At 31.3% G+C, this 23,915-nt stretch overlaps 2 protein-coding genes across 2 annotated transcripts; both read right to left on the reverse strand.

Moving 5' to 3' along the window:
• Positions 1 to 9,542: 9,542 nt before the first annotated feature.
• Positions 9,543 to 13,883, reverse strand: LOC136203251 (uncharacterized). Its single transcript, XM_065994360.1, has 4 exons — positions 13,643 to 13,883; positions 13,442 to 13,561; positions 10,621 to 10,793; positions 9,543 to 9,689 (listed from the first exon to the last, which is right to left on the reverse strand). The coding sequence occupies exons 1-3, from the start codon at positions 13,839 to 13,841 to the stop codon at positions 10,663 to 10,665; spliced, it is 450 nt and encodes a 149-aa protein (XP_065850432.1). The 5' UTR covers positions 13,842 to 13,883; the 3' UTR covers positions 9,543 to 9,689; positions 10,621 to 10,662.
• A 6,948-nt stretch (positions 13,884 to 20,831) lies between these two features.
• On the reverse strand, positions 20,832 to 22,762 carry LOC136202032 (RING-H2 finger protein ATL13). Its single transcript, XM_065992481.1, has one exon. The coding sequence runs from the start codon at positions 22,426 to 22,428 to the stop codon at positions 20,950 to 20,952; it is 1,479 nt and encodes a 492-aa protein (XP_065848553.1). The 5' UTR covers positions 22,429 to 22,762; the 3' UTR covers positions 20,832 to 20,949.
• Between the last annotated feature and the right edge of the window lie 1,153 nt (positions 22,763 to 23,915).

A 23,915-nucleotide genomic window follows, 5' to 3' on the forward strand; every position in this document is an offset into this window, starting at 1 on the left:
TTTTCAGACAACAATGCCACTGTTTTTGGGGTTCGCATGACCAGTAAAAACATGCAAAAGGAAGAGAAACAATATACATTGGGTTGTAGAGAAACAAACTGCTAGATCTTAACGATGAATGAACTAAACTTTAAATTTTTTCAATGAAACTAAAAACCAATGAAAAACTTACATAATTGTAGAAATCTTGTTGTATGAACTATGAGTTGGATTGATTATTGTAGTATTCGTATTCGTTCTATAGATTGCTTTATTCTTTAGATAGAAAGAGAGCGCGTGAGAGAGAGAGGGGGGAAAGACACAAAGTTATGTTTAGGAAGAAGACGATGGCAAAGTTGGAAGAATTTGTTGAAATATATTAGTTTTGGAATTTTTTTTAAAAGGAGTTAGAAATGTAAACTAACCCCTAAAAGGGGTTAGTTTAGTAATTGTCCCTTTTTTTTATGGAGTAACAATTACATGGAATTCCTTAATTTGTAGAATAGCGATTCTTCATTTTAAGCGAGGAATAAACTATTCCTCGTACTATATTTCTATAATTTATAAAATTACCCTTCACTAGGTCCCTAATCTTTCTCTCTATGGCGCTTCATCGGAATGCACAAAACTAACCGGAGAACTGAAAAACTGATTTCCAAAATCGAAACCGGTCAAAAAAATAGATTAACCGTAACTGATGGACTAGTTTACGGTTTTTTATTTCAAAAACTTATGGTTAACCAAAATCGAAAAATAAACCGATTATATATTGATATATATAAAACTAGTATAAATATATGTAGCAATCTTGTAATATCCCGAATTTTAGAGATGGTTCTTTAAAAATAAATCTAATTATATGTACCTATTTTTAATTTTTTTTCCTTTGAAAAAAAATATGTTATTTAGTAATTTTGAGTTTTTCATATTATATTAATACATAAAGTATAGATATGTATGACCTTTATAATATTAATATTTTTTTTGAACCAACATGTACTTTTTGTATATAAAAAAAAAAAGAAAAAAAAAGTTAATATTTCGTTTTTTTTAAATTAGTGGTGGTTTGGATTGTTGAATATACTTATCTTATTTTATTACTAATAAACTTTTATGTTAATATAATCCACTACCTTTTTATTTTCTCATATTTAAGTTATCTATTTTAGTTTAAACTCTTAACAAATAAATAATCAAATAAAAAAAGAGTAACGTTTTCTGCAAAAATCGAGTTCTTCTCCTTTTCACCGAAACACTTTATTTAAACCGTATTCATCGATTTTGAACAAGTTGGGAAGCAATTGATCCAACTCTTCAAACAACAAAAGGTAATTTACATTAGTTGTTTGTTCTTTTATAAAACCATATATTCATTATAAAATTCACTTATTTCGATTCCCCAATAGTTTAGTTTGACTCAATTTTATTTGGGTTGTAGATTTTATTAAGTATGATAGAAAATTTTGGAGTAATTTTAGTTGGATTGATTGAATAGGAAATTTGACGGTATTCAGATGGATTGGGAAAATTGATAACTAAGCTTTGGATCTGACTATTATTTGGAGTTCGAGGTGAGTGGTAATTATAGTTCATGACACTATTTGTTTGATTTTGAAATCTCTGGCATGAAATCCGTTTGATAAAAATATTTTGTTTAAAATATCATCCGGTCCTTTGATAATTAACATTAAAAGTTTGATAAAAATAGTTTGATCCGATTTTTAAATTTATATTCTATTTTCGTTCCTTTAAGACAGTTCTGATGAACTTTTTTAAAAATGTTATTTGTTCAAAATAGTGCTTAGTTAGATGATAAAACACTTTCTTGAGCTTAAATTTATTTGTCAAATATTCTCTGCATTAGAGCATAGGCTTCTGGGAACAGGCCCTTGGTACATTAGTTTGTCTGATATCATTTATCTTATTTGGAAGTAAAAATTCTTTGAGATTATACTTAATTCTGGTAATCGATTGATTTTATCTGTTATTGTTTGTATTGAAAATATGAAATTTTATTCGAATTCTGCTGTCTGGATATTCAAGAAAATTTATTCGAATTCTGCCGTCTGGATATCTAAGTTATTTGAAAAATATTATGAGATATAAATTATACACTTTGAAACCGGTACATGTGCTCAGTATTATCTGTATCTGTTTTCATGTCTCACTGACCTTCATATTAGGCTTGCATTATTTGTTATTGTTTTATCTGTGTACGTGTTTGTCTCTGTGTCGGTTGTGTTAGAATCATGCATAAGGTCGGTGAAGATATTCTGAATCTGAATCTGGTAGCGTTACCATCTGTGTCTGTTATCTGGCCTTTGGTGATGTGGAATATCATCACTCTGATGTTACTATACCGTGGTTTTGAGAATTTCTGTAATTTGTTATTATTATTCGATTTACTTGATTTGAGTAAATACCGTAATATTATTTTGTTTCTCTGCACCATCATGTTTGATAATTCTGAAAACAAATTTGAAAACTTATACGTGTGTCTGCCTGTTCCTTGTCTGCTGTGTGCTATGATTATCATCAACTGAGATTTTCGCTCGTATAGACGGAAATCTCATACCACGTTGATTTTATATTTTTCAGATTAAGATCTCTATAGCTGCGCAGACATTTGGGTTCGATATTGAAGGAGGATATTATTAGTCAGATATTGTTATTGTACGTATTTGGAGACATTTTGAGTATTATGTAGTATATATTTCTTTTCCATCACAGTATAAGGTTTTATCAGATAAAAGAATAGTATTTTGTAATTTGAATTTGAGGCTAGCATAGGTTAAGGTAGTCTTAATTTATGCGCCGGTCATGGCCAGGTTCGGGTCGTGACAAATCTAATTATTAATATATAAATATATATGTTTATATTTAATCTTTAAGTAAAAAATATAAATATTAAAACAAATTAAAATTTATTTGTTTTGGTAATTTTGTTAATTAAATTTGAAGTTCAATATTTTTATTTAATATTTAGATAAGTATATATTTATTTTTAAATGAATAATTGTAGATTTAAAGTGATATTTACTATGAAGAACCACTAATGGTTAACCAGCCGAAATATAGATTAACCGACTGAAGTAATAGGTTAACCGAAATATGATTAACCGAATTAAATGGCCTAGTTAATGGTTTTTGTTAATGGATTGGTTAACCGACCATGTGCACCTCTAGCGCTTCATTTTATATCCATTGTTTGAATCTCATCGATAGTGTCCTTCAATTTTGTCGTCGTCTTCCACCGTCCACCACCATCCTCGCTGCCAACTTTTTTCGGTGGACCGACTATCATTTTGGGGCTCGATTCTTCCCATACAGAGGTATCTTAAGTTTTTACTTTTTTTGTGTGTGTTTTTACTGTTTTCCATCTCTTTTTTCGTGTTTTTATAATTTTTTCATTTTTTGTGTTTTTACCGTTCTTTTGTTTTACATTTTTCGTATTTTTTTCGTTTTTCACGTTTCTCATTTTTATTTTTTTTATATATTTTTAAAATAATATATATTAAATATTTAAATTGATGGTAATAATTAAAATTAGGAAGAATACCTATTCTATTCTTTGTTATTCTATTCTTTTGGAGTAGTTATTCTATTACATTCCATTCAATTCCGCGAACCAAAAGGTAATGCTACAATTAAGATATAAATGCTACAATTATTTAGAGGATGGAGCAACGATAATGTCTTAAACGCGAGCAAAGCTGATTTCTTAAAAGCATTCATAGTGGGTGTTATTTCGATACTACCAATTTATATTAATAACAACTAACCACTAAAAGCCTTGTTATCAATATTAGTTTGTTCCCAATATAAGTAATAAGCTTTGAGGTCTTTTATTTGTCGTTCAATTTTTTGTATGAGATTTTAATTTTGATTATATTGTTGTTTTATAATCTAAGTCCCTCAAATTAATTTATTTTTTCATATCAATACTTTTTTCATACTATTTTTTTTTTATTTTTTCCATACTAGTTTGTTAGATAAATAATTTCCATGAAATTAATAATAAGTATTGAATCAATTATTTGTTAGATAAATAATTTTTTTATGAAATTGATAATAAGTATTAATTGAATGGATATATAGTGTTTTATGATAAGTCGGTCCTACTAATATTGGAAGTAACAAACCTTTATAGTGATGTGTTATTTAAGGGCGTTACTTTTGCTTAGGTGGAAGTGGTAAGTCACAAAACTTTGCATTAAACTCCTTCAAGTCCTAGTCTAAATGAATCTTAACGATAAAGCACGAGGTATAAATAAAAGGTTAGGACTCCTGGATAGCCTTTCGGATCTTCATCCCATAAAGGATAGTCATGACAACCTTATTCAAAACAGGTTAAATTGAAAGAGTATAATATGGTTTAGAAGGTTGTATTGTTTAAAATAATTTCCCTTGTTTAGGAAATGTATTAAGCATTCTATTTATATACATGATTCATAAAAACACTAACCCTAGATACACAAGATAGAAATAAGACTTAACAAATTTTATCTCTAATAATTTAAAAGTATTTAATTAATTATCCTAGAGATAAATAACTATATTTATCTCTAACAACCCCCCCCCCCCCCCCCCCCCTCCATGGAAGTCGTGCAACCTAGAGAACAAGATGAAGTAGCCACGGTAAGACTCGAGAACCACAATGTTGGAGAAGATGTTGACGTTGTAGCAGGGATGGGTAGCCGAGGTGCAATGATGCACCTTGAGCTAACACTCAAAGACTCATTAAAGGATAAGTGTACCTTGTCGTTCTCAAGTAATAAATTTGATAAAGTTCAGGTATAGAGTCCTCATGATTTGTACCGCAAGTACTGAACTACTCAATTCTAGATTGACATTTAAGCGATATTAAATGGATTTGAGTTGTGTTTATACTAATTACTAATCTTAATTCTAAGTTGATCCAAATTGACTATAAATTCCTATGAATGTAAATGGTAATGATACGATAAAATGAGTGATCCAAACAACGTTCAAGTGTAATTATGAATTGCGTTAATATTTTAAAAACGTAAACAGATTGAACCGACTTATCCTAGGATAGTGATAACATCCGAAATGTTATCCAAGGAGTAGTACGAAAATAATACATAAAGCAAAGGAGCTTCCAGCATCATAAGCAGCTACGTGTCACCTAGGCAGATGAAAAGGCTAGTATAACTGTATCCCTTCCATGTAAGGGATACGTCAAGGCGGATAAAGATACTGGCGTGGCCGTATCCTCCCCACATAAGGGATACGTCAAAATAGATAGCTACTGGTCCACCATTACACACCATTACACTTGAGTTTTTGCTAGTACCGAGTAAAAAGCTTCTTTAAGGCAATTACACTGTTAATAAATGACATTAAATGAACAATAAAGGCATGATTGTTCACTAATTGGATAAAATGGCGCTAGCAGTAGTGACAACATCTATACGCCTTAGACCATATTTCCAAGCACATACGGTAGTCATAAGAACCAGCATCCTGATGCAAAAAGTGCTACAAAAACGAGAGACATCGGGAAGATTAATGGAGTGGTCAATACGCCTAGGTGAGTTTGACATATGATGCGAAGGAAGATTTGCACTTAAAAGCCAGGTATTGGCAGATTTCGTTAATAAATTCACAAAGGAAATCCAAAATCCCTCCACTAGGAAGAAAGAAGAATGGAGAATGTACATTGATGGGGCATCTTCCTTTGAAGGGGTTGAAATTGGAGTAGTGATAAGAGGACCCGAGCACATCAAAACCCATGATGTTGCAAAATTGGATTTCTTGACCACCAACAATGCAACCGAATATGAAGCAATAATATTGGGGTTGCGTTTAATAAAGGAATTGGCCCCGGAACGTGTCGTGATTTATAGTGATTCCAAATTAGTAGTCAACCAAATCACTAAAAATTACGATGTTAAAGATGAGATCCTACAAAGTTTGTACCCTAGTTAAAACGATGGAAGAAAAGGAGGTGAAGTGGGAGATGATACATTTTCGTTGTGGGTCCAACACCGAGGCTGATCACTTGGCTAAAATGGCTTCAAGCACAGATCAATGGAAAACCCTCACATGCCCTTTAAGATGAAATCTAAACCAGCCTACGCCAAAGATGTCATAGCTTTGATGGAGACAGATGATGCAGACTAGGGTACCCCGATCCTCCAGTATCTAAAAACCGATACCTTACCCCATAGTAAGGACGATGCACGAAGGTTGGAGAAAAAGGCTGACCAGTACCCCGTTATAAATGACCACCTATACCGTAAGTCCTTTAGGCAGCCATGGCTAAAGTGCATTACTGAAGAAGAAGGTTAATATTTCTTGCAAGAGTTACATGATGGAGTCTGTAGGCCCATGAGGCGTCCGCCACTATTTTTCGAAAAGCACGACTGATGGGGTATTTCATAACCGTCTCCCATAATACAACAGAAGCGTGGATCGAACTTTAAACGTGTGTATCGAATTATCATTAGAAACCAAGGTTGTAAAAAAATGTTAAACGCGAGTCAAACGGACAGAGCCCTCAAGGCTTAATCGGATTTGTATTTTTTTATTTTTTTATTTGTTTAACAAGAAATTTTTATATGAATTCAATTAAAATATGTTATTATACTATCTAAAAATAATATTATAAACTTATTTAACATAGAAAAATACATTTGTAACTGTTTCATCCATATTTTAATTTAGGCCAATTTCGTAATGAAAATAATTGATGGAGTTGGGGGGCAATTGGACAATTTAATTTAGCTTGGATTTGATATATTTTGCCAATTGTATCTTTTGTATCAAAATGTGTGAGAAATTAGAAGTATTGAGCCGATATGGTAATTTACCAATTATTCTGGCTAAATTGGATAATTAACCAATTAAATCAATGGTGGAGCTGCACAAATTCGTGGAAGTTAGAAAGTGAAGTAGTGGAGATAGTGGGGAGGTAGTGGAGCAAAAATAGGAGATAGTGGGTGAAAGCAGTTATGAAACTTCTTTGTTGAGCAGTTACCGAACTTACATGCTGAAACGTGGAACTTACTTGATGAAACGTGGAACTTTTTTATGGGCACTTTCCAACATATTTTTTATAGTAGAAAAGTATAATTCAGCAGCAAAAAACAGTTAGCGGATGAGAGTGGTTACAGAACTTATTGGAACTTCTTTGCCGAAACGTGGAACTTACTTGATGGACAGTTACCAACTTATTTTTACAGTATAAATACAAGTTTTGGCAGCAGGAAGAGGGATCCAACTCAATCAACAATCAAAACAATCAGCAAAACAATGACTCAAAAGTCTTAGAAAAATCTCTACAACAATGTTGTCAATCTCTTTCGATTTTCAATTGCTTTAGTTCTATAAACTTTCTTGTAATTTTAAATTACAAGTTCTTCCAATTCAATTCCTATATCTGTAATCCTTTCAATTTCAGAATCTCAATTCCAATTATTCAAGCATTTCTTTTTATTCTCAATTTCAATTTCGGCATCGTTTCCTTCAATTAATCTCGATACCCGTAGATATAATTGATGAACTTTAAGCTTTTTTCTGTCCTTTAAACTTTCACACAATCTTTTGATTTAGAAGTCAGATTTCCAACTTTTGTAATTTTTCACAAAATTACTGGCACGCTTGCAATCCAATACACTCAAAAATTGTGAAACAAACAAACAGTAACATATATCCTTGAAAATGTACGAACATCAATAGTTCAATAACAATATCACTAAAACAACTCAAATGTGAATTATAATAAAGCAAAAAATAAATTCACAATAAAAATACTTTTGTTCATCATCGTTTAGACGGTCTAGGCGGTATAGGTGACTAAAAACGTCTAGTGGCCAAAAAAAGTCTAGATGGACTAATTAGAGAAAAATGGGACGTATTCTTGATTTCAAGTGCCTAGACAGTGCTTAGACAGTCCAAACGACCTTGGTTTTGAATACTGCCAGAATAAAAACAAAGACATTTTTGGAGATGTCAATGTATGATAGAATAAGGGAAAGCCTTACCAACTTATCAAGGATCTTAGAGTTGTTAACGAATGACAACATAAGTAGTGGTAATCGCAGTAACGTTCTCCATCTCACCATTGATCGACTGAACAAAAAGTTGGGGGATGTATCAAGATTAAGAATGTTATTTACACACATTTTACATTCATAAAAGGGCAAATTACAAATCTAACCTAATTAAAGGGATCTATTTATATATCTAACTCACTTTGCTTCCATCTCACCAAATTAGACACTTTCATCCATTTTGGATAAAATTATCCTTAATTCTATTCGATCGATCCATATGGTCTTGCTCCAACTTCTTCTTCTTCCGCTTTGTCCGCTTCTTCTTCTGGTTCTTCTTCTTCTTTTTCTTCGTTTCAACTTCTTCTTCGGTTCATCTTCTTCAATTTCTGATACCAATAGTTAGCGATTTTTGAGACATTGAAGTATTATATTCAATTTCCCGTAGAAATTGTATGTTTTTAGCCTATACGCTTACTTTTCTCACTGGTCTTGCCTCTTTCTTCATATGTAACAGCATCGTTTCAATTTCCTCTATTTTCCTCCATTGTTGTCGCATTTGTGACAAAATTTATCGCACTTCATCACAAATGCGACAACAGTTGCCGCATTTCGTCACGAATGCAACAACTCTTGTCGCATTTGTGACGAATTCGTCACAAATACGACATCGCAACAGTTCAATTGTTAGATTTTTTTCTTTTTTTTCTCATTTTTGAGCTTTCCATCCTAATCCTTTCCCGCAGACGGTAATTCTTCAAAGGTTGAACGAAACATAATCTCTTCTCTCTAAAAACCATTGTCTTCTCTCTCTACAAACATAATCTCTTCTTCCTCCCTCTATAAACCACCATCTTTTCTCTCTCAAGATTGAGGAAAAATGTGAATTGAAATAAGGATATTCTTGTCTAAAATGGATGAAAATGTCTAATTTAGTGAGATACAAAGTAAATATTGGCTTTTATAAAAAAAATACGAATAATCACAAGTAACTTGAGCAAACTCTCAAGTTCAATTTTTCTTTTTTTTAAAAAAAAAAATAAATAAATAAATAGGATATGAAGTACCCAAATAATATGTGATCAGATGAGATTGATCAAAACATTGAATGGGATTGATTGAATCAAAAGAAAAAGAAAAACAGTGAGACGAATTATCAACTCTTCGCCGTTCACAGAAAAGGACATAATAAATCAATCAAACATCACTTGCCAAGCTGCTATTTTGTCCAATCATCTCTAAATCATTTAAATCTACATTGCGCTGAATTCCAGTCAAATCAATATCGTCGACATATACACCCTTTTTTTTTACATATCAATCATTAATTCTATTATTATAAAATCCATATTTCAGTTAATGAATCAATAATTTTCAAAATTCAAAAAATAATTAGTCTCAACCATTAATTACAGTACATTGAAATTATAACATTATTTCTAAAATTAAATAAATAAATAATTTTTAAAATTCAATAGTTAATCTCAACCTTTAATTACATTGAAATTATAGCATTATTTCTAAAGTTAAGACAAGTTGAGAAGATATTTCAATCCCTTTTGTTTTTTTAGACAAAATTTCCTTCAAACATGAGAAATTTACATAAACAGCGTATCAAATTTAAAAGTACATTTTCATAATCATTCTCCTATTCAATAACACACTTCCTCAGCCGTGGCTCCAGCCTCCTCCCTGATAAAAGATGGGATGTAAATGCAAGAGTTGATCAACTTAAAAACCTTAAAATTACAAAGGGATACTAATGTAAGATCGATGTAAAAACATATCAACTAATAAAAATTGTTCATCTTTTTCAAAATTACATTCTTATAAATCATTCATACTTGGTGTAAGATGTCCAGTGGCGAAGCCAGGAATTGACCGTTAGGGGGCTAATTTTAGTTCAACTATTAGGAGTAATTTTTTTTGAAGTCCGGGTTGGACAAATTTTTTTAAGCTTCTAGCACACGTTTTGATATGTTGGCTAAAAATTATAATATTTTCATACTTTTTTTTTAGTTCTAATTATAAATTTTTTATATTTTTCATAAAATTTAATTTAGAAATTAAGTTAATTGAGTCTTCTTAGTTTGAACCCATGACCTCTCACGTTAAAACAAGACTTTTAACCAACTTAATCAATTTAAACTATTGAAATAATACCACATAGGTTAAATATATACCAATATTAGGGGGGCTACATGAGATAAAACTAACGATACTTAAGGGCGGAGCCGGTGGCCGGTGGCCGGGGGTAAGCCCCCGGGCTGGCTCCGCCCCTGAAGATGTCCAACAAAACGTAAATTATCGTACACTCAATATAAGATGATATTCAACAAACCCATTATGATCGTTGATGACTTCAAAATGAAAACTTTCGAGAATTAAAGTTGTTTAGAATCATATTTATGACCGGATTTGCTATTTTCCAAAATAAGTATAATATATTATGAACATCTAACTTTGATAGGTTATCACGGACAGTGATCATAAAAATCAGGCCAAAATAATGTATGAGTGTAGAGATACAAAAGAGCGAAAAGTAGAGGAAAATTAGGCAGTCTAAAAGTAGTAAATAGAGAATGAAGTAAAGAGTAACATTTCAAGTGTTGTAGAAAGTGACCTGTCATTGAAGTTGTGCGACAACTTCGGTAAACCATGTGCTTTACTGTTTCCTTATTACTTTTTCACCACCCATGCTCACCTTCTCTACTGTAACATTATTTTTTTCCTCTACAATTCTTTCATTGCCTTTCCGTACTAGCTTGGTTTCTGATACTTCCATCCTTATTATACCTTTTTAGCCAACAACAATTAATAATTAATTACAACTATGTCAAATAATGATTAAGTGTCTATGATATATTTTCTAGGGTTTAGAATTTATGAATTGGATCTAAATTTTTTAAATTAAGGTGTAAAATCATACTTTATTTTGTAGTATATAGAAAATAATGACATATTAAGAATTAAATTTGGTAATATGATTTAGTTGTAATTTTATAGTTAATTGTAATATTCATGTATTTGACCCATAATTATTCGGTAAACCTGATTATATTTTAAGAAAATAGAAAATAAAAATATTCTGTCAATATTTATATAAAAATAGATAGTTTAGAAACTGTTCCAATAGTTTTTGGGTTGAATATAGGTGAAGGCCTTGACACTTGTGCTTTCATCTTAAAGCTTAATTTAGTACATGATATTTGATGGGCCAAAAGTAGTTTAAATCAAAATGATACAAAGATTTAATGGGCCTCAAAAGAGAACCTCAAAAATAGGATCAAATACAGGAATAGGATCAAATACAGGAATATCATAATTAAGGACAAAATTATGATTAAATCATATCATTAAATTTTATTCTTAATATGTCATTATTCACTATATATTATGATTTTATACCATAATTTAAAAATTATGGACTCCAATTCAGAAATCATAAACCCTAGAAAATATATTGTAGACTTCTAATTTATAAATTCTAATCTTTAAAATACATTAAAAATACTGATTTTACTAGTTTGACATAATCCAAAATTATGACTTGACATAGTTGTAAATAGTGTAATTTTCCCTAAAAAATATGCCTAGCATTTCAGCTTCATTTCTTCATAACGTTCACGAAGGACCGATTCTTTTAGGTTTTATGGGGGTCAAATACATAAATATCATAATTAAAAAATTACAACTAAGTTATATCACTAAACTTAGTTCTTAATATGTCATTATTTTCTATATATTATAATTTTAGACCATAATTTAAGAAGTCCCGACTCCAATTCATAAATCATAAACCCTAGAAAATATATTATAAACTTTTAATTTATAAATTGTAATCCTTAAAATATATTAAAAGTACTGATTTTATTAGTTTGATATCTATTCTCCTCCTGCTTTCCGGAAAATATCAGTTTTTCTCCATCTTTTTCATCTTTCTCACAACAAAGCCTAAGGCCTTGTTTGATAAAGCACTTAATTGCTTAAATTAAAATATTAAGCACTTATTTAATTTAAGTGCGTTTGATAACGGTTGTTTCTCCACCACTTAAATTAGTTAATTAAGTTAAAAATCACTTATTTTAATAAATCAAAATATTTAACTTAATATTTTAAGTTAAACATTATCAACTAATATTTTTATAAAATTTATATCATTCAATACTTTCAGCACTTATAATATTCAGCACTTAAAATTCAGTACTTATTTTTTCAGCACTTAATTTTCAGTTTTATCAAACAACACTTAAGTTGTTTCTATCAAGTTGAGGAGGAAGAAGGATGTCTTCCTTCTTCCTCCTCCCCCTGTTTTTTGTTTTTTCTATGTGTTAATTGTTTTTCTTTTGGTGTGTATCAGCTTATTTTAGTTGGATCTATATTCTATCCGATCTCTGAATCCGTTTAAAATACATCTGTTGGTTAAGATTTTTGCTTTTGTAACCTTTTCTGTTGTAGCAAGTGCAGAAAAGGTAGATCTTATCTGTAGATCACTGGATCTACGTGGTTGCAAAAGAAGGGACATAGATCCGAAGTTTCAGAATGGTTCAAAGCATGAAGATTGGTCTACGGTTGTTCTGCTGTGTATATGGGGTTACGATAAATATATGCTTCAACGTTTTTCTATTTTAGTTGCACCTTTAATGATCTTTTTGGCTCTTCGTAATCTGTTTCTTACCCTTGTGGATCTTGTATTAGACTTAGCCTATATATATATATATGTGAGGTTTTATTCCTTACTATTGTCATCATGTACTATCAATCTTATCTTTTAATGAAATTTTAGCTTTTCTTATATAAAAAAAAAAAATGAATTTCTGTATATGCTCAAAGCCCAATTAGGACTTATTGTATTAAGGCCCATGTGTCATTCTAATTCTAATTTTAACCCTTTTAACTTTCACTTAAAAGCCCAATTAGATATCTGAGCTGCAAGTCAATTACTTCTCTAATCTACTAGGTTGAAACTGTTAATTGAATCCTTACTATAATTGAAATATATTTAATTCAGTTGGTTTGGTTTTTATCGGTTACTATAAACCAAACCGACAATATATATAACAAAAAACAAATTAGGGATCCAATTGGCAGTTTCGGATACATATTATATTGAGGATTATTTTTATTGTGATATTATATTGAGGATTTGATTGGTAATTTTAGAATGTATACATTAGGGATATAATTGATGATTTTAAAAGGTTAGAAAACTAGTTGATTCTTAATTTATAATTAAGGTATAAGTTAAGAGATCGGTGCACCCGATCAGTGACTGGTTCATTAAGTGTGAATCTAAGTCCTATGATGATTTCAATATCCTACGCATGATTAAATTCAATGGTTATTCACTGACCAGTAAAAATTACTGGTTACGAGATATAATTGGGCTTTAAGCTTTTACTTTTAGTGAATTCAACGCCGTGGAGCTAATAATACATAAATACCTATAGAAGAAGGAAGAGGTCGACGAGCTAATAATGGAGCATAAAGATAAGAGTCAGAGTTTAGATAGTTCCCAACTTTCTCAACCAAACTCTTATTCTTCCCTTTTCTATTCTCAACACCTGAAATTTATTAATTTAACCAAATTAACCCACAAATTAAAAAGAGAAACATGATTGTAAATGGAATTTATTAATTAATACCTGCAGTCGACGAAGAAACGGTGACGTTTGACGCTAAAAAATCAGAAGGATAGTGAGAAACCAAAGGAGCAAACATGTAGGAATCAGATTTAAGATAATCCACAATTTTCTTGAGCAGACTTTTCTTTTTTCTTCTTATTCTTCTGATTATAGGTTTCTTTATCCTCTTTTCAATTCCAGAAACTACTCTCTTCGCCATTATTTCTGTTTTGCTTTGTAAAAAATGACTGTAATTACTGAAAATGTGAAATGCACGGTTTTACATCTGCATGATGGCGGTTGTGGGTTACGTTAGGTGTCATGCACTTTTTTCCTCTTTTCTTTACGTGCTAACATGTGGCAATACCTATTGCCAGCCAACGATGCTAAGCCGTCTTTTTTGGACAAATGTTTCCACGTCTTTTTGCATAATAAGGCGGTTCTATCCTACGTGTCATGCGCTTTTTTCAGTCTTTTTTTTAAGAAGTTTCTACTTCCATGTTTCTTCAGTCTTCATCTCCTTTCTTCTTGTTTTTTTTTTCCTTACTCTTATTATAAAATATATATATTTTTTCCTTATTTACATATTAACCGGTTCTAACAAAATATTATATTTTATATTATTTAAAATTGTTTTTAACTTTCAGCGTTAGAAATAAAATTATATAATTTTAAACGTTAAAATAAAATTATCTTGATTGTAAACTTTAAAGGTATTTTTATATTTTATCCCATAAAATAATTAATAATTAATTACCTATTAAACTTTAAATTAGTCATTGCTTTTTCATATAAGTATTTGAGTAATATAATACTCCCTCCGTTTTATATTAAGAGCGTGTTTTTAACTTTTTGAAGGAGCATTTAGCATTTCACGTCAAATCGTAGAAAATATATTACCTAACAGCTGAACCAAAAGACACTAAATGTCGTTTTAGAGAGTTGCATATAAATTAATGATATTAGAAAAAAATATTGTTATCCCTTTATTCATTGATTCCACTATTTATTTATTCTATAATAAGTCCATTATTCTGATTAATTTTCATAAATTCGCGTTTTATAGTAGAAAAAAATGACTTATTATATAAAATGATATGTAATATGAAACAAAAAAATCTCTAGAAAGATATGTAATATGAAACGGAGATAGTATTTAATTTGAGAGAAGAAACTAATCTCAATTGCTTCTATTCAGCCATATTATAACAATAATAATAAAACTCAACTGTTTCTCGTGACATTATTAACATCTGATGTAAATGTTAGAGCCCCACAAATACATACATAGCTAGTCTTATTAATTTCAACGACAAAATCATTAATTTCGACGAACAAATACATAAAATAAATAACCTTATCATTCAATCCAAACAACCTATACACTTGAATTTGAATGTTATGATTGTTACGTATTACCATTTATTTCTCTTCCTATCACTAGGCTAATCATTTTATTTTATTTGCACAAATTAAGAAGATAATACAATTATTTGAATATTTTTTTATTTTTATGCGCACTATGTATTTTATTGCTTTTTTTTTATGAAACCTTAAATCAGTCATTTAATTTAAAATATTATCAATCAATTAAAGTTACATTGGTTTGGGTAGTTAAACATTTATTTTAAAAAAAGTATTACGTTATGCACATTTTATGAAATTAGATTAGATTATCATTAACTCCATACGAGTCTAACCATGCCATTTTAACAGGGTTGTCTAACCATGCCATTTTAACAGGGTTGTCTCTAGACATGGAGAGAAGGGGTGTCTGCCCAGTGTCAAAGGGATGTAGAAGCCCAAAATAATTTTTTAAAAAACAATAAAATATAGAAACAAAATCTTAAAATAAGATGTAATAATTAGAGAAATAATCATAGATCCAAACAAATCGCAACGCACATCTAAATATAAGAGATGGAGGGGCCAAGAGTAAATTTTTTATTAAAAATAAATATTAAATTAAAATCTCAAAATATCAAACGAACAATAAATATAATTTTTAGGCTTATGCAATTGCAACACACAAATGTATTACTACTTTTTCTTATAATAATTTTCGCATATTGATGCAGGTGATATTTTTTTCAGAAATGAAAGTGTTGTAAATGATTTTGACAAACTGGTTGATGTCGGTATTTGAAATTCTTGAGCAGCATCAAATTTTTATCTAGATATTTCAATTGCTTTTCAAATTCTCCAAACTATATTAGACTGTTCTTTATCACTGAACAAAACTGAACTGAACTGAATGCTACTAAATTGAACTGAACTGAATTCTACTGAAACTGAAATAATAATATAATACTTTAAAAATAGCAATAACTAAAATAAAAATCTTATAAAAATAATAATGGTTCTAATAATACTAATAATAATTATAATTATAATTATAATAAGTCCAATTTCTATAAAAAAAAATTATAATTATAATAAGTAATGATAAATTATTGAACTGAACTGAACTGAATGCTACTGAACTGATTGATACTGAAATTAAGTAATAAAGAACAGGACCATTGTATCTGATGAAAGAATTTTTTCAAAGTTAAAATTATTGAAAACTCTTTGAGATCGTTGACGTCACAAGAAATGTTAACGGTTTAACAATTTTATGTTTTGAGAGAAATATGTTAGAACATATTGATGTAGACATTATTTTTAGTGATTCTGTATCTAAAAATATTCATAGATAATATTTTATATGAGCATATGAGTATTTAATGCGAAATAAAATGTTTTTATATGAAATTGGATGTTTTTATTAATTCACTTGTTAAGGGCGATAAAAAAAATTGTCATTTTTAAGTATTTTCCTATTACATAATTAATTCTTTTATTTTATTAAAAGAACATGTTCAATGAGGAATATGATATGTGTATACAGTCTGAAGACATATCGGATATGATAGTAAAGTGTTGGGTAAGACCGTACGAGATTAGGCAATATTAAAGAAACATCTCAAATATATTTATGTGTAATGGATTGATATATGAAGGGACATATTCTAAGATTGATATAATGTTTTAAGTTTTGGTTTGAAATTTTGTTATAGTAAGTGTTTATAACGGTTTTTAAGTTTTGGTTTGAAATTTGTTGATTATGTTTTATAGGATAAAATCCTTATATGAAGATATTGGTTTATAAATATGGTTTAGTGCGTTACATGAATAAAAATGTTATTTACAAGTTTATAAATTTTAATGTTTGATTTTGATGAACTTGTTTTTATAAATATATACGTATAACTATATAAACTAAAATTAGTTTTTATAGTGGCTTAAAGTACTTTTTGGCCCCTGATCTATTCAAAATTTGTGCATTTGGCCCCTGACCTTTTATTTGGTCATATTTGGCCCCTGACCTATCAAATTAGATAAAATTCAAGCCATATTAAATGGAAAATTAACTTTGTTGGAAAATTAACAGCAGTCACCAATACAAAAACGACACATGACACATAAATAAAATTAATTTTCAACTGGAGATGGCAATAGTAACTATTTTACACAGTAAAAAAATCCTAAAAACTTTTTCTAGTGTTCCGATAGAGTGAAAATTAATTTTATTTATGTGTCATGTGCCATTTTTTTATTGGTTACTGCCGTTAATTTTCCAACAGATTTAATTTTTCATTCAATATGGGTTGAATTTTATCTAATTTGATAGGTTAGGGGCCAAATATGACCAAATAATAGGTCATGGGCCAAATGCACAAATTTTGGATAGGTTATGGGCCAAAAAGTGTTTTAAGCCTTTTTATAGTTGATAATTGCTTATTGAGATTTCTATCTCATATTTTTAAATGTTCTTAATATTCTTAGACGAAGAAGTACAAAATACCGAGGAAGGTACTCAATGCTAGGCGAAGATTGGACTCAGCCACCGCCTAACAAGCCGTCTTTAGGATATTGCATATCATTTTGATTGTGTACATATATGTATATGTCTGATTTGACATTTGAAGTGCCTTATATTGGAAGTGTATTTTTGGTCAGGTTGTGATAAAATTAGTTAAATAAAAATATTGAAATGGATGTGGTGTAAAAATATATATTAAAGATTGCAGTCTTAGGTACAAAGAAATTGAATTTGTTAATAGTGTAATTTTGTAAAGATCTTTGACTTGTGTTATAAATGAATATCTTTAAATTTGGGAACGTGGAATGAGTCATGAAAATATAAATTTATATCTTATTGTTCGAAACGCTTAGATATCTGTAATTATGCCTCAGTACTGTGTCTAATTCTAATTTAGGATCGAGTATGACATTTTGGTATCAGAGCTTAGATTGACTATATATATATATATAGTATCCATATAATTATAACATGATGAAATATTTTTGGTATGTCATATACATGAAATTCATGTATATCACCTATTAAAAATATAACTGTAATCATGTGTTCATCATATAGATGCATCCAAGATGATAGCATGGCCGACTGCCTCTAAATAGGGGTAGAGGTATAAATGAGGAAAGAAGAGAATTATGATGTGTTCCTGAGACCATAGAGGATAGTAAAGTCTCTAATGCTAGAGTTCCACCTCTTACCCAACTTTAAAGACAACCATCATCGCTTCAACCTATTAATCCTCCATCGATACCACTTGAACACCCTGCACCTATGGCTCCACAAGTCGCGATGCCAGCCCTGGCCTAATGCAAAAAAAAGAGGTGAAGATCTCTTCCATTAAGATGTCTTAAGCATATTGATAGAGGCTTGATTACAGGAAAAAGAGACTTGCTTCCTATCCTTGGACTTGCTTAAACCTTGAGGTGAGGGGAGTTGCAAAAAAAAAATGTACCTTAAACCCCGAACATTATTTGAAGCTTTGGTAGTTATAATGGAAACACATGAGGCACATTTTAGGTCTAGTGAGCTAATTGAGGATGCAAAAAACTATGGGCATTCAATTTCAGGGGTATAATTGAGCTCGAGGTAGATAATAATTGTGAAGAGAAATCTTGTGACTTTCTTCTAATCTCTTCATTAAGCACATTACTCTTAGCCAATTCCATAGAAATAACCCCATCTGGCATTGGCATGAGGCTCGCGCTTCTGGTGCAGGATGGATGTTTAATATGGCGCGAGCAGATACCGTTTGGATGAAGCCGGTGGGAGATGCCCTTGTTTGTAATGTGGATGCGGGGATATTTGCTGAAGCTGGACACAGTTCCTTCGGCTTTCTGATCAGGGATAGCAATGGTGGATGTTTATGTGCATCTCATGGGCCTCTTGACAGTTTATACGAACCAATAATGCCTGAAGCAATTGCTATCCGGGAAGCGCTATCTTGGATCAAAGCACATGACCTAAGGAATGTTGAGATTCGGTCAGACTTCATTTCTGTGGTCCAAGCAATCAATAACTCGTTAGTAAAATCTTCATATCTTTGTGATGTAATTTCTGATTGTCTTGTCTTGATGCGAGCATTAGTTAATGTCTCAATTTCGTTTGTTAAACGTTCAGCAAATTCTGCAGCTCATTGTTTAGCTAGAGCTGTAGTTTCGCAGTCTGTTCGTGGGGTATGGGTTGGTCCGCCCCCTTTTTTGTCTGTCATTCTTTTAGCTGAAGCTCAATAAAAACGTATTCTTTGATTCAAAAAAAAAAAACCCATCTGGCACGAAGTTAGACAATGATGCTCTAAATGTCTCACAAGAGTCTGGTAATATACTAAGGAGCTATAAAGCATGTACATCCTCTTCAACAACGATTCCTATTCCAGCAAGCTAATTTATAATTCCCTAGAAGGCATTCAATTGATTTGATAAAGGAGTCTCATCTCGGTACTTCAAATTCATCATCTGTTTTATCACAAATAACTTGTTAGCCCATGTCTTTGAGCATACAATTGCTCAAACTTTTCCCACAACGTGCATTTACCTCATCACTAATATGGTTCAAAACATTATCTACCACGCAGTGCATAATAAATCTACAAACCTGTCGATGTAATGTAGCTCATTCTGACTTTGACTTGTCTTCAGGTTTATCTTTAGTGAATACCAATAGATAATAATCCTTCATGTAAAGAAGGTCTTCAATTTTGTCTTTCTAGACATGGTAATTCGGACTATTTAAATTGACCATTTTTACTTGTATTAGCCTCCATCAACAATAATAATAGCCAAAGCTCTGATACCAATCTAATAGAAAAACGACTAACAACGAAAACAACAACATTGGAGAATTAACCTTGCTATTAATCTTTTTCCGACTTGAATGAATATTTGAGGAAACTATCAAATAGAGCAATAACCAAACACAATAATGTAATGACGAATAGAAAAATGACAGCCACACACCAAGCACAACGTACGACAATTTTTACGTAGAAAACTCCCTCAACGTGAGGAGTAAAACCACAGGGACTATAGTCCGCTTAAACCTTCCACTATATTAAAAATAATGGGCAATACAATAGTTCTTCCATAGACAATACTAGAGACATACACAATCAATATCACAATCTTGAAAATCTTCTTCAAAAAGTATGAAATCAAAGAGAAATCATAAAAGATGAGACATACCCCAAAAGACATAAATCTACCCCTGATACAAACTAGCCTTCCAAATCTCCAAACCGTGATACCTCCGCTCAAAACAAAAACAAGATGTCCCAAAGCTTCTGTCCAAATATCGTGGCGTTCTAACGGTTTGATCTCTGGCTAAAGATAAATGCATGGGGCTGCCCAAATGAAAAAAGTTTCAGATTTTTCACTTCTCTTTTTTGTGTATGTGGCTACTCTTGTATGTTCCAAAAGCTATGTAAAATGTAACCTTATATATTCATGGAGTTCACACATGGACTTAACCCAATTTGAGCTTCTCCTGGGTTAGAAAACCCCGACAGAATGGTCCTCACGGATCAAAATCTTCTCTGGTTCAGGAAAAATAATGAGCGTGTTATATCACTTTCACGGATTTGGGAGATAAAGTGACCAAAATTAACTACTTTAGGGAGCTTCGAATGATTTAGGACTAATAATAATAATAAAAAAAAACAACAAACTAAGCGGAGGTGAGTTTACAAAGAATCTAGTGTTGCCAAATGTTGGCCTATAAATGTCAGAAATGCTATCATAAAAGGCCAAAAATATCTATGCTTGATTTTATAATATCCATGCTTGATTTATACAAGCAAGCATAGTGCAGGAAAAGGAAATGTAAATGCATATATTCTGTGCTTCTTAGATATCTTTCTTACTTCTTTCCTTTACATTTTAAACTACAGAAATTCATCCAATTCTGCATTACATAATAATCATAGAAAAGAAGGTAATTAATTTTCCTAAAACAAAGAATCAAATAGAAACTAAACATTAGGTGTAGAAGATGAATGAACAACCTTGTTTTGTCTCCCCACAAGCCAATGCAATGTTCTTCTAGCAAAAGATGGAGTTTTTCCATTACAACTTTGATTTTCTTCATCAAAACCTCCATTTTCCCATCTCTCAATTCCAATCACAGAACTTGTCCTCCTTCCATCAAAATTCCCATTCTTCATCTTCAAAACATCATCAGCAGCAGCAGTATCAGTAGCAGCAGACACAGCAGCAAAGTTTTTGTTCCTTGGAAATCTGAAGGAAAATGCCCTCCTTGAAGTTGAACAATCCCCTGTTGATTTCTTCTCCTTTTCCCCTCTAAGCCAAATCTTCGATATCGAAAAGCTATCCCTTTTGCTTCTGCAAATAGAATTACCATTCCCAGTAGTAACATTATCAGTTTCCATAGTCTTAATTCCTTCAAAACCATTGAATCCTCTTCTAGATTCGCAATCGCATTCGGACATTGCTTGCCTGTGACCGGGAGTTAATGGCAAAGTAGGCTTCTTGCTTGACTGTTTCTTCATTGGAGTTCTTATAGCAACTTGCAATGAAGAATTCTCATCCATTACATACTCAAAAGATCCCATAGAAAAACATCTTCTTCCATCATCAACATTACTATTGCTACTCCCTTCACCAATATCAACATTTTTATACTTTCCTAGCTTAACAGAAACAACTTTCTCCCCTGAATCAACCCCTTTAGTTGCTAAAGATTCAACCTTTGTCGAAATTTCACAAGATTTATTTGAAATTTCAAATCTTGAAGATCCCAAATCAGCATCCCCATGAAAACCCATATGGGAATTTGTTGTCAAAACAGAATTGGTTCTACCAATTACATTATTCTCTCTATCAGCAAGAATCTCTCTTGAGCTTTCACTACCAGATTCAAGCACAAGAACAATTGGAGAACGACCATTGTTTGGGGGGAAATCAGAAAGTAAACAACCTCTACAAAGAGGGCAAGTAGAGTGAGACAAAAGCCAAGTGTCTATGCATTCCATATGAAAGGCATGGCTACATTTAGGTAACAACCTAAGCTTATCTTCAGGCTCAAATTCACACAAACAAACAGCACAATCAAAGGGGTTTTTCAATCCAATAATGGCTTTATACTTGAAAACAGGAAGAGTATCTATAAATGACTGATCTACACCAGAATCATGAAGATGAAAGAGTTGCTGCAATTGCCCTTGAAGGGCAGTCACATTGTCCAAATCATCTGGGTCTCTATTCCCTGGTCTTAAAAGAAATCTAACTAGAAGATGCAGCAACCCAGAAACAAAGAAAATAATAGCAAGAATTATAATAATAAGCAAAACACTAGGACTAATTTTATCATTGAGGTCAAAAACACCACCAGCGGTATCTAGATTTAGTTTTGGAGAAGGAGGAACAAGATAAGGTTGCTGCAATGGAGGAAAATAACTACTTTCCTTACCCTCAAGGAAAACCCACTTCATCTTTCTGCTAAAAAATTAGAAATTAAAAGGAAAAACTCACCAGATTGCAACTTTAACCTTCAACCCAGAGTATAATCTGCTACTACCCACAAGTTATTTGAAGCAGAAAAGTGGGCATGGAAGGAAATGTCATAGAACTAGAGCTTGTCTGCATCAAATAAAGTTTTAACCTTTGTTGTAATTTTACTAAAGAAGAACAACTTCTTCAGGTCAAATGAGGGTAGAGAAAGAGAAAGAGAATTTAATGGAGGTAAATGAGGACAGATATAAATGGTGAATCAGAAGGAAAGTTTTCAATTTTCAAAAGGGAGCAATAAATCGACCAGCAGTACCATCTTATAAATGATATTAGATTTCAGTTGCTATAAAAATTGATTATGAATCTGATTTGTATTAATATGATAAAATAATTCAGACCCATAAATATAAAAAACATTAAATTAAAAGTAAAATAAGAAAGGGACAAATTATAGGAGATGACTTTGGTATATAAATTTCACCGAATACAGGGCTATTGTTCTTCTAGTTTGACTTAACCCAAATGCATCGTTTCCAATGTATATTTTAATGCAAATTAGTTAATTTTTGAAATCTGAATCCAATAGCAATTGGGTCTTCTCTGTACTTTCTTATTTTATTTTCTCCTGTTCTGTTCTGTTCTGATCACATTCCTCCAACATTTTCTATTCTCCTTCTAATCTCATAATCATATCATAGTAACCCATAATATAAATATAGTATGATACGGATTGGATTTTTAAGATAGTGTTTGGACGGCTAAGAGAATTTATCTAGTTCCTGAAATACGATAGAAAACTGATTAAGTGATTCACGATGTTATTCTGATATCTAAATTAAAAGGGTATAGGAATTACAGTATTAAACAATCGAAAGAAATTGTAACAAATGTGCGTATGCATCTGAGTATAAAGTCACATTCTATTTATAGGGAGTCTACAATATCCGCTCTGGTCCAAATCCAACACCTTGAACCTTACGGCTTTAAAACGCGTCTGCATGTATTGGATTCACATAGGGATGGCAACGGGTAGGGTACCCGCGGGTAATGCCATTCCCAAACCCTTACCCTTTTACTTTTTAATTACCCGTACCCGTCCCATTACCCTAACGGGTATACTTTTTGCATCCCATACCATTCCCATTTAATTCACGGGTACCCGCGGGTACCCTTACCCGTTAAGAATCAATAAATAAAAAAATATATGACAAATTTAACAAACTATAAATTTAATAAATCATCAATCTAAAAATTGAATCAATTGAACCTTAATTAATAAGAATAAAGTAACTTAGTCGTATCACTCAATTGTTGAAAAATAAATGGTTGGGATTTAAATTTCATGTCTTACATCTAAAAAACAATGATATTTATTAATATAATTTTTTTTTATGACGGGTAACGGGTACCGGGTACCCTAGGGGGTATTCCCATACCCGTCCCATTACCCTAACGGGTAATGATTTTG

The sequence above is a fragment of the Euphorbia lathyris genome, chromosome 8, assembly GCF_963576675.1.
Source record: "Euphorbia lathyris chromosome 8, ddEupLath1.1, whole genome shotgun sequence".
In the NCBI taxonomy this organism is placed as follows: Eukaryota; Viridiplantae; Streptophyta; class Magnoliopsida; order Malpighiales; family Euphorbiaceae; genus Euphorbia; species Euphorbia lathyris.

Excerpts from the sequence above, each read along its gene's own strand:
- LOC136203251 (XM_065994360.1), bottom strand. The coding sequence starts at position 13,841 with ATGGCGAAGAGAGTAGTTTCTGGAATTGAAAAGAGGATAAAGAAACCT. Across the intron at positions 13,562-13,642 it reads CGTTTCTTCGTCGACTGCAG|GTGTTGAGAATAGAAAAGGG; the intron begins GTATTAATTAAT and ends AATAAATTTCAG. Across the intron at positions 10,794-13,441 it reads ACCTCTTCCTTCTTCTATAG|GTATAATAAGGATGGAAGTA; the intron begins GTATTTATGTAT and ends TTGGCTAAAAAG.
- LOC136202032 (XM_065992481.1), bottom strand. The coding sequence starts at position 22,428 with ATGAAGTGGGTTTTCCTTGAGGGTAAGGAAAGTAGTTATTTTCCTCCA.